At 35.6% G+C, this 14,788-nt stretch overlaps 2 protein-coding genes across 4 annotated transcripts in view; one reads left to right on the top strand and one right to left on the bottom strand.

Annotated features, from left to right (window-relative positions):
* Window positions 1–14,788, bottom strand: part of LOC150098116 (polyamine deacetylase HDAC10-like) — a 420,755-nt gene that overhangs the window by 360,926 nt on the left and 45,041 nt on the right. For all 3 annotated transcript variants that reach the window (XM_090406206.1, XM_090406205.1, XM_090406204.1), the window contains exon 4: window positions 2,340–2,481. In XM_090406206.1, the coding sequence (XP_090262332.1) occupies window positions 2,340–2,481 (142 nt within the window). The remainder of the gene's footprint in view (window positions 1–2,339; window positions 2,482–14,788) is intronic.
* The window catches only part of LOC150098114 (poly(A) RNA polymerase gld-2 homolog A-like), a 315,041-nt gene continuing 314,555 nt past the window's right edge, over window positions 14,303–14,788 (top strand). Inside the window, exon 1 of the mRNA XM_090406209.1 lies at window positions 14,303–14,446. The gene's annotated coding sequence lies outside the window, so the exon portion shown is untranslated. The remainder of the gene's footprint in view (window positions 14,447–14,788) is intronic.

The following is a 14,788-nucleotide window of genomic DNA, read 5'->3' as shown; positions in this document are numbered from 1 at the left end:
ATAAATAAAGAAATTTCGCCTACAATATTTTTTTTTATTTTATACCTCTTTCAAAATTTTGTTAATACTATACGAAAATTTTCCAACTGTTATACAAACAAAATAGTTACAACTTTAAAAACTGGAATATTCATAAAATAAATGCTAATTTTCTGACGTGTAATAATAAACATCATCCCGAGACGGATTGATTACCCTTTTATCGGAATGGATTCCTCCTTCTTCTGCCTTGCACAGAAGTGTCGAGAGTTCTCTCATCTGTGGTCGAAATATACAAATGCGCACACATGAAATGAGTAAAAGAGGGTGTACTTTTGCTTTTAGCGTATCCGCTCTCATACAAGGAAGCCGCAGTTCGAGTCCGACCGTAGACATGAATGTTTATAAGTGGCCTTACATAGAGATGAATTTCATTGCACGTTGTAAGACCACTGCGCCTTACTGGAGGCTTAATGTAGATCTATATCTCATCTGCAGGACAGGGTTTGCAGATTGTGTAAAAATAAATCAATGCAATATATAAAATCAGCTAATGCATTTTATTCCCTTATAGAAAGCAAATGAGATCGTTTCAGAGATAGCTGGCCCAAGACTATCACTAATTATAAGTGGCATCTGATGAAGAGATGACTTGGTCTTTAACCCAAACACAATATGTTATTGTGTGATATAATGTGGGATTTACGGTAAATTTTCATGCGTTTACGGGACAATAAGCCCGAGTTTTCGAGAAAAATCCCACTTGCCCTTACCAGAGATCGACTATATATATTATATTTTATTATAAAATTTATTTCAAATTTATATTAATATTATTGTAATATTATAATAATATTAAATATTATGATTATATATTAAATATTAGACATAATATATAAAATATTATATATTAAAATAGATCAGGGAGCCTGTGTAGCTCAGGAGCCTGTGTAGCTCAGGAGCCTGTGTAGCTCAGTGGATGTGGCGTTTGCACACCACCGCGCTAGGCCGCACAAAGGAAGTCTTGGTTTCGAGTCTAGTCGGCGACTAGAGGAAATTTTTCTAAGCCTTTTTTCGACCGGTTCCCGAGTTAGTCGATCTCTGGCACAGGCAAGCAGGTTTTTCCTCCCGGAAACTCGGGTTTTTCGTCCTGTAAACTCAAGAAAATCGACCGTAGAACCCACATTATTTCAGACATTAAATATATTGTGTTAGGGTTAGAGACCACGAGATGGCGGCACATTTGAGCCGTCTCTCTTCACTGCGTACCGCTTAATTAGTGATAGCCTTGGGCCATCTGTCTCTGATTGGGTATCAGTGGAGATTGAACTGCCCACTCAGTCTCCAAAAGTTAGATAGGGCTAAATGGCCTCGCCTACTCCCGTATATACGGGAATAAAAAGGCGTTAGCTGATTTTTTTTTTCTGAAATAGATCAATAGGAATATATATACAATTCTATCCCTTAGGAAGAGGATGATATGTATCTTGTATAAATGAGAACTTTGTATAAACTAATTTTGTATTAACGAGATTTTGGTCATCATTAATTTAAAATCTACTGCTCCAAGTTAGCAATCATATGCTGGAGCTTGGAACTAGTACAATTATTTAGTGAGAGTATACTATTTTGAAGTATACTATTTTTTATTCCTAAACTTGTTTTATATCAATTTAGTACAAAATCTGAACCATGGTTCAGAGGTTGTATTAATGTTTCTAGCACCCATAGGCATTAATTTTCAGTGTCCCGTTTACTGATTACAGATATAATAATATTAATACAATGCATTATTTTGTTAACAAAATAATGCATTTATTACTTAAAATCAATTAACACTATTCACATTATTCATTAAAAAAAAACTTAAACATCTGGCACATTTCATAATTTAGTGCCGTATGCAGTCATCATACTTTTTTTTTATGTGGTTCCTGCCCACAAAAGATTTTAGTAACCCTGTAGTACATTTCCACCATGGGTAGGCTAAGGATTCTTTTTTTTCATTTTTTATCAATTTTATATAATTTTTGTAACTTTTTATTTATTTTAACATATTCTAGAAACCAAACATGGAACTTGTCCAAGTTACTTCAGGCCTCCAATAAGCAGAGCGATGATCTCACACTGGGCAATGAAATCCGTCTGCCACCTAAAGAAAATCATAAACATCCATGCCCACGGCGAAATTCGACCCCACGATTTGTTAGTTGGAGAGCTACTCCGTTTACCATTTGGCCAACCAGGCTGGCAATTAGGATATAAAAATTTGACAATGTCCGGTCATAGCCATCCATATAACAATAAGATGTACCTAAAATATAGAATTAAAATATTTGCATTTTGTTTATTCAACTTACATTGATTTTATAACACCTGTCAAGAAGTCCATATTTTTCGCACTTTTCAATAGTAGAAGTTATTCGACATCCATTTTCTGGACAGTCAGGATCCCAGAGACAACAATAATCTTTCAAACGATCATCATATACGAATCCAGTCCTTATTGAAAAGTATACAATTTTTTTATTAATATGAAGTATATTCGGTGATACACTATCAAAATAAGAAATATATTATTATTGTTGTTGTTATTTGTTAGGCATCTCCATGGGGTCAAAGATTCATCGTGGGAGACCCACCCTAACCATTATTCACAAAATACATATACCTGTCTTTGAACTCACGAAGGCCTGTTTACTGTCCGACCACAGACCCGAGAGACCCTTGGCTGGCAATGTGCCAAGAAGAGTCAATTCGTGTTGAAGGGGAGAAAGGAATAAGGTGATGTACGAATTCGTTACCAACGCGCGAAATCAAATGCTTTATACATAAAGGTTGCACAAGCAAAATAGTTATCAGTTAAAAACAACAATTTTCATAGAAGAAAATCTAATTTCCCGACATGTAATAATAAACACTTATCCCACGAAACGCATTGATTACCCTATTATCGGAATGAATTACCCTTCTTCTTCTTCTGACATGTGCAGAAGTGTTGAGGGATCTCACATCTGTGGCCGCACAGTATCTGTAACAAATAGTAATACCCCTAAGGAGGGTAAAGCATATGTAAATATATGATATATATATTTATGATGCATTTATTTTTACTGGTATGTATTTATTTGTTATGGGTTTAATAAAATATACTCAGTGGAAGTGGTATTTAGCATTGAAGAGTGTATCACGAGTTCGATTCTAGTCGCCACTAAAGGAACTTTTTCTAAGCCTTTTTTCGACTTGGGAAGTTAGCCGATCTTTGGTACTGGCAAGCGGGTTTTTTTTTTTTTCCCCAGAAAGTCGAGTTTTTCGTCGCGTAAGCAAGAAAATTGACCGCAGAATCCATGCTATTTTCTTTCATAAAAATATTGTTAGGGTTAGGAACCATGAGATGACGACACTTGTTTACCGTCTCTTCACTGTGTGCTGCTTAATTAGTGATAGCCTTGGATCAGCTATCTCTGACTGGCTACCAGTGGAGATTGAACTGCCCACTTAGTCTCCAAATGTTAGATAGGGCGGAAACGGTCTCGCTTACTCCCTGTATATACGGGAATAAAAGGCATCAGCAGAGTTTTTTTTAACTCATTCACCAACAAAACAGCACACAACCCTTCTATCAACCCATTCCACCTATTTACTGCCCTTCAAGCAAAAAAGTCTAAGCCTGACACTCTAGCTAGCAATACTCTTATATATTTTCCAGCAGTGGCCCATTGTTCTCTCTCTTCCTCTCATATGCTGAAGAAAAAAAAAAGTCTTTGGGGTCAGTCCTATAAAACACTTTTAATAATGTATATGCTTCTATCATATCCTCTCTTATTCATAAAGATAAAAAAAAAACAGACTTTCAATCTATTCTCACAGGGAGCATTCTATTGAATTGCGACAATCTTGGTCACTCGTCTCCGAATCATCTCTACCACTCCATCATCCCACGGAATCCAGATCTCTTTGCAATAGTCCACAATGGCTTTATCAAAGCCCAATAAAGGAGAATAATAAGTTCGTTATTCGTCTTTGTCAGTATGGTTTGCATTTTTTGGATACCAATGTTCCCTAAATTTCCTTTCCCTGTCCATGAAAATTCCCCCAACTCTCGCCTTGTCCGTTTCCTGCAGTGCAGTTCCACCACACTTAGCCATGTTAAAATGGTAGCCATTCATTTTGCTCCTACTGTCAGTCTCTTTAAATCATCCTATAGGATCACTGGATAATTTTCATTGACTCTCGCTATTCTTATCTTTGTATCATCAACAAGCAACTGCAGTACAATCGACAGGGTGTAGCATAGAGGCAGCCTGCCTCATGGCTCCACTTAATTAAGGGCGCTCGTTCAGCCATATTGCAGTAGACACCGTATTAGGAAAACAAGATATTTTACATCTGATGTAGATGCAATATATTTATTTGAAGAATTAAAAATTATCTCAAAAATAATACAAGAGAAAAGTGGTCCTCACCAAATTTTATCATATATATATATATATATATATATATATATATATATATATATGTATAACCAAAATCTTGTAGATATTTATCCCAACGTAACCACTGCTCTAAAGATATTGTTAACAATTCCTGTTAGTGTAGCAAGTGCGGAAAGAAGTTTTTCCAAGCTTAAATGGATTAAAAATTATTTGCAAACAACAATGACCCAAGAAAGATTGGTTGGTCTAGCAACTATATCGATAGAGGCAGACATAGCTTATAATTTAAATTTAGAAGAGTTTATAAAAAGTTTTATTGTGCGATATCCCCCATACAGCAAACATTTGATTAATATTATTATGTAATTGTTTTGCATTAATATTTCTCTTGTAATGAAAACAAAATAGCAATTAGAGATTTTCTTATATTTTTGTCTTATAATCTATCATGGGCGATATTTAATTGTTTGCTTTAGGGCGCGATCTAATCTGGCGAAGGCCCTGAGTAACTGAATATCTTCCTTTAAATTATTTACCATATCTATGATGGACACATACCGGCCACTGAATCAGAAACCTTTATGCAGAGGTACATAAACATCACTTACGCAGCGCATATGCAAAATACTTGGTCACATGTGTAACCACATGTAGTTACAATGCTGCTGGTCAGTAATTGTCAACAGCATTGATCACAATGGGGAAAAACGAAGGATATTTTGGAATTCGATAAAGGGCTTATTGTTGGATCCCATCTGGCCATGATTTTGAAAAAGCAGAGCTGACTGGTTTCTCAAAAGGCGAGATATCTGGGATGTTTAATCAGTGGAAAAATAACCCACTTTGTTTATCCTGGAGAGGTAGCTGGTCCTAAGATAGTCTGTCAGGAACGAGAAAGCTTGTTCAGGTAAACAGAACAGACTTCCTGTGTGCAACAATTGATTGAATCATTTAATGAAGGCTGTTCTCGACCCGTATCTCACTAAACTATGTCCAGGGAATTGAAGAGGATAGTTATTGCCAGTCGCATGTCTGTACAGAAACACAATATTAAAAAAGTTTCTAATTCAGTGGCTGACATGTGTATATCATTAATGTATAAATTGAACTGCAAAGGATGAAGTATTAAGCCCTGCGGTACATCGCTGCACTGCAGTTCCCTGGCCTACACAGTGCAATGATATACATATAATAATATATATATATATTACTACTTAACACCTCCAGGGAGTCCAAAGACTCATCGAGGGAGGGCACCTGCTTTCTGTCTCCACCATTCCACTAACCTCAACTACCTTCATCATCTACACCAGCACCATCTACCGCCGACCGCCACTATTTTCACAGACAATCACAATCATCCGTGCCTCCGGTGGGATTCGAACCCGCAGCCTTTTGGCTGGAGAGCGGATTCACTAACCACTCGGCCAATCAGGCCAGCTGATTTTATGTAATGTCCGAAGTAGTGTTTGGCAGTTTTATTTGTTAAAAGAACTATTAATGGTGAAGTTCCAATTAATCATTTAATATCAATTATTCCTACATCCTCCCCCTCCCCACACACACAAACACGGTACACAAGTATTTAAAAAAATTTAAAACGAAATCGTTCAATAATTGTTGGAAGTTGTTTCGTTCTGTTGCTCAACCTTGCATAGTGACTTTTATGTGTGGTGGGTCAATTTTTTTCCTTTTCGGATTTCTTGGCACTTGAGTTTTAAATAAAGACTGGAAATAGTGACAGCAGGAGCTATCTTTCTAAAACTCTTTGTTAACAAAACGCGGGAAAAATTTTAATTTTTATTTAATTTAATTTATATTATATATATAAAGTCTAATTTTGATAAGCGATGGAATAATTACCCTATAGTATGTTTGTAGTAAAGGTTCTTTTGCATTCTGCTGTAGCCAGAACCGGCGCTAGTGTCTTTGCCGCATGCAATTTCTATCTAAACGCCCTTGTAACGATCCGGGCGTGTGTGGTTCTTTTACGATAATAAAAATTTAAATTATTTGAAATTTCTTAAATAAATTTTGACACAACAGCCACAGGCTGGTTCGCTAAATGTAACTCAGATAACTCTAATAAAACGCACCCCAGATATTCGGTTACTTTCTCATGAGGTACCCATAAGGCATAAAGTTTTAGAAACAGATATAGTAGTAGAAAACAAAGTATGCACATTTATTAATGTATCTGGACCAACAATACCTGCAGAAAAGAATATATTTTGGAAATAAATGAAACATCATCTATTGTAAAAAAGCATTGCCATAGTTGCAGGCGACATGAATTTTATAGAAAATAAGTTAAAAGACCAAGAGAAAATAACTGAAGTACCACAGAAGGAATACACTAACATCTTTAAAGATTGTGGACTTACTGGTGGTTTCAGGTTTTTATATCCGATGAAAAAAGAATTCACCCACTTCGCCCCGGGCAATGCATCTAGAATAGACAGAATTTACCTTCCAACCTATCGAGGAATAACCGTAAAGAATGTTAACATTCTCCAGTCGTATTCATATTCAGTGATCACTATATAATAGAGGCTATTCTTTTTGCGAATACTGAAGTTATTCAGTATTCGCAAAAAGAAAAACTAAAAACATATATTAATCGGAACTTTCCATTATGTAAATTCAATGAAAAACTATCAGAGGAAAGTGAGTTTAATACGCAAGTAGAAAATATAATAGTAGAATCTGAAAAATATGAAAACGCAATTATTGCGTGGGAAATATTTAAATTAAACATCAAAAAGGCAGCTATCCGAATAGGAAGTAAAATAAAGAATCAGCAAAAGAGAGAATAGGAAGAAGCTCTTAAAAAGTTATCTAGCTTATACTACTCAGACAGAACAAACAGACAAGTAAAAGCAGAAATAAATCAATTAAAAAATAAAAGAAAAGAATTACAATACAAGGAAATAGAAGGTGCATGGTTACGAGCGCGTTCAAAAGCTGTAGAAAATGATGAAAACGATGAAGGCAAAACATCCACAAAACACTCTCTTTCAAATAACCACTGCCTGGTTATTTGAAAGAAACAGCAACGAAAGAAGAAGGATAAAGGCTCTGCATTATGACGGGGAAATATTGCAAGAAGATGCAGACTTACTGAGGGTTTCCTACAAACACTTTACAGCTCTATTCACAGGAAAAGAGAGTGATGCCACTGAACGAAATAAATTCGTGTCATTTCTACCCAAGATAATTAAAACGGAGGCTGAAGAGATTGATGCCCCCATTACAATATCGAAATGCAAAAATACAATAAAGCATCTCCCGAAAGGAAAATCTCCCAGAGCAGATGATTTAACTGGCGAATTCTACAAAAGATACTTTCAAAAGTTTGAAAACTTGTTTATGAGAATGATTAAACAAATGTTAGAAACACAGGCAAAACCAGAAAACTTCAACGGTGGATATATCACATTAATACCAAAAATTTCCGATCCAGAATAACTGAAGGATATAAAAAAATGGAGAGGTATGACATTGTTAAACACTGACTATAAAATAATCTCAAAAATCCTCACAAAAAGAATACAGAGATGTCTACAGAGACTTGTATCGCCTAATCAAGCATGTGCAGTTAAAGGAAGAAATATAACAGATACCATAACACATCTTAGATGAATATACGAATACTATCAATTGACCAACAGACCATGCATATTACTGTTTAGACATAAAAAGAGCTTTTGACACAGTGAGTTATGAATACATCTTTGAAATAGCAAAAATATTAGGATTTGGAGAAAACTTTAGGAACTGGTTAAAAATATTTTATGAAAATGCACAAAGTCGTATAATCATAAATAAAAAACTCTCCACACCTGTCCAAATCAATTGTTCCGTACGACAAGGGGACCCTCTCTTTCTATGGCCCTCTTTGTATTAGCAATCGAACCACTAATCAGAGCAATAAACACAAATAAACAAATTCAAGGAACAAATATTCAAGGAGAAAGCGAAGCAGAATTGTTAGCTTATGCAGACGACATAACACTCACACTAGAAAATGAAAAATCCATGGAGCAAACAATAAAAATATTAGGCTCCTTTGCAAAGGCTTCATCTCTTAGGGTGAACGTGGCGAAGTCCTGCTGTTTGGTGGTTGGTGACTTGAAGAAGTAACCAAAAATACCGGCTGGAATGTTGAGAACTACTTGCCAGTATTAGGAATAAAAATTAGAGGTATAGACACATATGTAGATCAATGGAAAGAGTTGTACGAAGCCATATTTAAAAAAAATTAATAATATGCGAAATAGACACCTTTCCGCGAGAGGCAAAGCTAGGATTTGCAATATGTACTTAGCCTCCAGACTGTGGTACAAAATACATAACATTCCATACCATGGACAGTGGGCAGATAAAATTCACAGGCTCTTTGCAACATACATATGGGGTTCAAAATATGAACCAATACGCTGTACAACACTTTTTCACGAAATGGAAGTTGGCGATCTCGGCCTAGTTAACACACACCTAAAGACCTTGATTATCAGGCATAACTGCAGCAAAAGCACATAATAAACCATACCATGGATATGCAATTGCTTTTCTACAAAAATGCCTCCCTGACAAAGTCATCAGCTCTCTTCCTTCGATCAAAAAGAGACCACCCAGAATGTTCACCGAAATGGCTGAAGGATAGCGGTTTATAGAAAAAAATTACGGCATTGAGAAATTACTATATACGAAAACAAGAACATATGCAATGCTAACTAGAACCATTTTTCTAATACCACAGCATCGAGAACAAAAAAGAGGGGAGATCAAACTAAGTTCAGTGTTAAACAATATATTTCGTCTTCCAATAAATCCGTTCTACAAAACCTTTTTCTTTAAAGTTCATCATGCATGTTTGCCAACCAAAATGTGGGTTGTAGCAAAAGGAATACAATTAGATGGTCTTGCAACCTGTCAATTCTGTAAAGAGCCAGAAATACTTTATCACATGATGATTTATTGTAAAAAAGCAGAAGAAATCTGAAGTATTGTGAAACAATGGATGCCACAGAATCAAACAATTAATTCTTCTTCTTCTTCTCTTCCGTCTAAGATGGGCTGAGTCTTCTGTTGAGCAGGATCTTCCAGTCTTCTCTATTCCTTGCTGTTCGAAAAAGTTCCTTATATGTTCTGCATCCCGAGATGTTCTTTATTAATTTCAGCCAGGTAATTCTTGGTCTTCCAGGTCTTCTTTTTTCAGTTGGAAAAGTATTGATTAGGACGTTAGGAAGTCTGCCTGCATCCATGCATACAGTGTGTCCAAACCATCTCAGTTGTTGTTTTCTAATTTTTTCTATTATTGTCTTTTTATACAATAGTTCTTATCTGACTGTGATGTTTGTTTTCTTTTCTATCCAACTTGTTCTATTTATTTTTCTTAAGCATTTCATTTCAAATGCCAGCAGTTTTTTCTCATCTCTTTTTTTAACTGTCCACGCTTCTGCTCCATAGATGACTGTTGGTATAATTATTGTTTCATATAATTTGATTTTGGCTTGTTTATATATCTTGTTTGTTTTCCAGATTTTCTGTAATTTTCCCATGGTGGTCCATCCTATCGCTATTCTGTGTTTGATTGTTTTGAGTTCATCTATTGTTTCTGTTAGTTTTGATCCAAGGTATATGAAGTTGTCTACTTGTTCTAATTGTTCTCTGTTTAGGGTGGCTGAGATGGTAGTTCTGTTCCTCCTTATTTTCATCGCTTTTGTCTTTTGTATATTTATTGTCATGTCATATGTTTTACAGGTTTCATTTAGCTTGTGGATCAACTTTTGTAGTTCATTTGAGGTTCTTGCAAGAAGGACGAGATCATCTGCATATTTGATATTATTTATGTTTAAACCGTTGACATTGATTCCAGGCTCATTGTCTATTGCTTTCTTTACAACTTCTAGATATATGTTGAATAGGCATGGGGATAATGGGCATCCTTGCATTACTCCTTTTTGGATCTCTATGGGTTCTGTTGTGTGTCCTTTTTAATTATTGCATTTGTATTAGAGTAATATTTTATCAGAAACTGTATTATATATTTGTCTATTGCTTTTTCTAGTAGAATTTGGAGAAGGATTTCTCTGTTGATGTTATCGAAAGCTTGTTTAAAGTCCACAAAACAACAATATAGTTCTTTATGGTCTTCCCAGCTGAGTTCTGCTAGTTGGTGCTATGTGAAAATTTGGTCTATTGTTGAATAGTTTCCTCGGAAATCAGCTTGTTCTATGCCTATCATTTCTTCGTAGGTGTTTTTTAATCTATTTTGTATAATTCTTATGAATTATAATTAATTATAATTCATAAGAATAAAAAAACAATTAATGAAAATCTAATATTTTGGCTAAATGAGAAAAAGTTAAGCAGAGTACAAACAATCACAATTATCATAACAATGTATACTATTTGGACATACAGGTGTGACCACATGCATGACAGAACACGTGATGAAAACATCCAAACAAAATTCAATAGATACTTGCAAGATGTCATGAGGAATTCTATCCAATTGAAAAGGATGAACGCAGAGGAATGGGAGTCCTTGGGAATTCGCTTGCATCAAATTAACTAATGCTAAATTATCAGGAATGCTAAGTGAACTTCAATGACTCGAAATATGTAATCAAATAATGGTGTGGTAAAATAGCTAACAATTAAAATTGTTAATAACAGTAATACAAAAGTATTAAGAATTAAACCTAAATGTAACTAATGGAAATGTCATGTAACTGATCCCTGTTAAAGACTATGAGAAGTAATTCACAAAATGAATTACTTGAAACAAATGATAACACCTTAAAGAGGTTAAAGCATATGCAAACATATGAGAAATATATCTATCAATGATGTATCTATTTTACTGCTGTGTATTTATTTTTATTTGTATAATAACAGTAATACAAAGATATTAAGAGTTAAACCTTAATGTAACTAATTGAAATGTCATGTAACTGATCCCTGTTAAAGACTATGAGAAGTAAATTCACAAAATGAATTACTTGTAACAAATACTAAAACAGTACCCCTAAGGAGGTTATAACAAACGTAAATATGTGATGTATATATCTACTTATGATGTGTTTATTTTTACTACTATGTATATTTATTTGTTATTGATCTGATAACAGTAGTACAAACGTATTAAGAGTTAGACCTGAATGTAATCTGTATGTATATATATATATATTTATGATGTAAATATTTTACTACTATGTATTTACTTGTTATCGTTTTAATAAAATATACTCAGTGGATGTGGTGTTTGTACACCACGGTGCTTGTCCGCACGAAGGAAGACTTGGTTTCGAGTCTAGTCGGCGACTAGGGGAAATTTTTCAAAGCCTTTTTTCGACCGGTTCCCGAGTTAGGCGATCTCTGGCATGGGCAAGCGGGTTTTTTCTCTTGGAAACTCGGGCACTTGTTGAGCCGTCACTCTTCACTGCATGCCGCTTAATCAGTGATAGCCTTGGGCCAGCTATCTCTGATTGGGTACCAGTGGAGATTGAACTGCCCACTCAGTTTCCATATGTTAGAAAGGGCTAAAAACGGCTTCGCCTACACCCTATATATATATATACGGGAATAAAAAGGCGTTAGCTGATTTTTTTTTTCTGAAAATTGAACTTATGAACCGTGCCACCGCAGCAGCGCCTGAATGCATCGCATGCCCGCTTCCCCCGGCCCTGGCTGTAGCTATCAGTTGAGAATCAACGATTACTCAATCTTTGAAAAACGGTGCATTTACTTTATGAGATGTTACTGTGAGAGACTTCGATCCCCCCCTTTGACAATGTCACTGAAATAGTGTATAAAGCACTTCCAGACAGCTAGTTCGTGCGATACCTCACTGCCCCACGCAATACTATCAAATTATTGTATCTACAGGTGGTTTTAAGCATTTATCTCGACTAAACATGCATATCCAGGTGGTAGGCACTTGCTAAAAGTGACAAAACCAGAACTTCATGTCTGTACTTAGAATTTAAAACCAGGAATTCTCGAAGTTGAATGACAGCTGGATGAGTTTTTGGTATGAGGAGTAATTCCCTTTCCTCCCCAGTAATTCCCATCCCAAAGATTAATATATTTTCAAATGAGGTAACTGCAACATATTTAGTTTTTTATTATTTATAGAGAGCCTGTGTAGCTCAGTAGAAGTGGCGTGTGCACTCTACGGTACTTGACCGCACGAAGAAAGGATTTGGTGGTTCAAATTTAGTCGCCGACTAGAGGAAATTTTTCTACTCCTTTTTTCGACTGGTTCCCGAATTAGTCGATCTCTGGCACGGGCTAGTGGGTTTTTTCTCCCCGAAACTCGGGTTTTTCGTCACGTAAACTTAAGAAAATCGACCGTCGAACCCACACTATTTTCAGACATTAAAAATATTGTGTTAGGGTTTGGGACCACGAGATGGCGGCACTAGCGTGCCGCTTTCTTCACTGAGTACCGATGAATCAGTGATAGCCTTGGGCCAGCTATCTCTCTGATTGGCTACCAGTGGAGATTGAACTGCCCACTCAGTCTCCAAAAAGTTTGATAGGGTAAACGGCCCCGCCTACTCCCTATTCGGGAACAAATAGACGTTAGCTGATTTTTTTTTTTTTGATTTTATTATACTTGCTTTATTATTTTATTTACATAATTCGGAACCTTTACCTTTACCTCGACCACTTCAGATCTTCAATAAACAGGGCACTGGTCTCACCCCACCACTGAAATTCATCTTCAATCTAAAGTGGTAGAAGAATTTTATCAAAAACACAAACATCCATGCTCACATCGGGATTCGAACCCACCTCCTTGGATCGAGAGTGGTGTTTAATGAGCATTCTCTTACCAATTCACTCTGCCCACTTTTACACAGGTGTTTGGTTTCTACAGCATTTCCTTTATAAATATTTCCATGGCAACTGTTCATATGAACTAACATCGATAATTCCTCAACTTCCTACTAAATCCGTTGAAACACGTGCAGCAGCTGTCGCCAATACACACTCTCTCTCTCTCTCGCTCACGCACGCACGCACGCACGCCCATCCCCCCCCCCCCCCACACACACACTTCAACTCCAAACTCACAGAACCTGTATTCTCGAACAGTCTCCCTTGGCGTGTGTTTCCCAAAGAATAAGTCTTCAAATCAAATGCTTCCTCCCTCGGCAAGCAACCTACCTACCAAATATATACACAGTATGGGACTTCACCTATGAAAGTTGATAAGTCTATAATAAGTATTGTCAGTAGACTAAGGAAATTTCTAGAGACCAAACATGGAACTTTTTCAGGCCTTCAATGAATTGAGGCACTGTCTCATCGCGGCATAAGAGACAGTATCTTTTAATTCACGAGGTTGCAACTCACCGCTAAGAAAAGTCATTGTTGAAAGATTTATTTCTAACATTCATCGAAGAAGGAGAATGTAGAAGAAACCATTCTGCTATGAAAGAATTTTAGTAAGTCTTCAAATTATTAAACCGAATTTCAGGAAGTTGATGTGTAATGACCTTTTAAAAATAAAATTTGTTAAATAAACATTTCGCTTTTAAAATTTATTAATGCATAAAATGCACCTTATAAATCATCTCCGTTATTATACGAGACAAGAGAAAGTGTTTTCTCTTTTAATTAGCCATTAGAAGCTAATTTACAATATCTCGTACACTTGAATATTGCAGGATTATTTAAACAATATATGGCGTAAAATACCAACGGCGTTGAAGCGAGACAGTACTACAACAAGTTCTTAAAAATAAAAGAAAATAATACGTTGTTGGTCACGCCGGAAAAAAGCACGTTCATTTCATGGAATTTAGTAATTTATATGTATGCAGTTTTATCATCACATCAATATCGCTCTGATTTTTGTTTCGCTGTTATTAAAATGCATTCTTCAAAAAAGAAAGAAACGATACAGTTATTGTTTTCTGTAGTTCACAATTCCATACTATGTAAATAGTACAATAAGACATTTAAATATTTTTGATTATAGATTAAATGCATATACTTTATCTGTGTTGCAGGTAAGTGAATCACTCTTATTTCTTTTTGTAAAAATTGTTATAAAATAGTAACATTATAACTGAATACTTAGTTACGAATACATGAATCACAGTTAGAAGTTTGGAATTATTGCATTTTCAAATTAAAGAGATTTGAATGCGAGACAAGCTATACCATATGATATACTGAGTGAATGGTCCCTTTTGTATATGCTTGTAATATACTGGTTTAAAAATTGTATATTATATTACATTATATTAGTATCGTACTGTTAGGATGGCCCTTAAAAGATTTCATACTACTAGTGAGGATTTGGGGGGGGAGGGGGTATGCTCTCTCACGGAAGCATTAATTCGTTGTAT

The sequence above is a fragment of the Typopeltis vanoorti genome, chromosome 16 (genome assembly GCF_054136105.1).
Source record: "Typopeltis vanoorti isolate ZY-2024b chromosome 16, IOZ_Tvanoo_1.0, whole genome shotgun sequence".
In the NCBI taxonomy this organism is placed as follows: Eukaryota; Metazoa; Arthropoda; class Arachnida; order Uropygi; family Thelyphonidae; genus Typopeltis; species Typopeltis vanoorti.
Note: the sequence above shows the minus strand (reverse complement) of the source record. Positions and strands in the feature narration are given on the sequence as shown.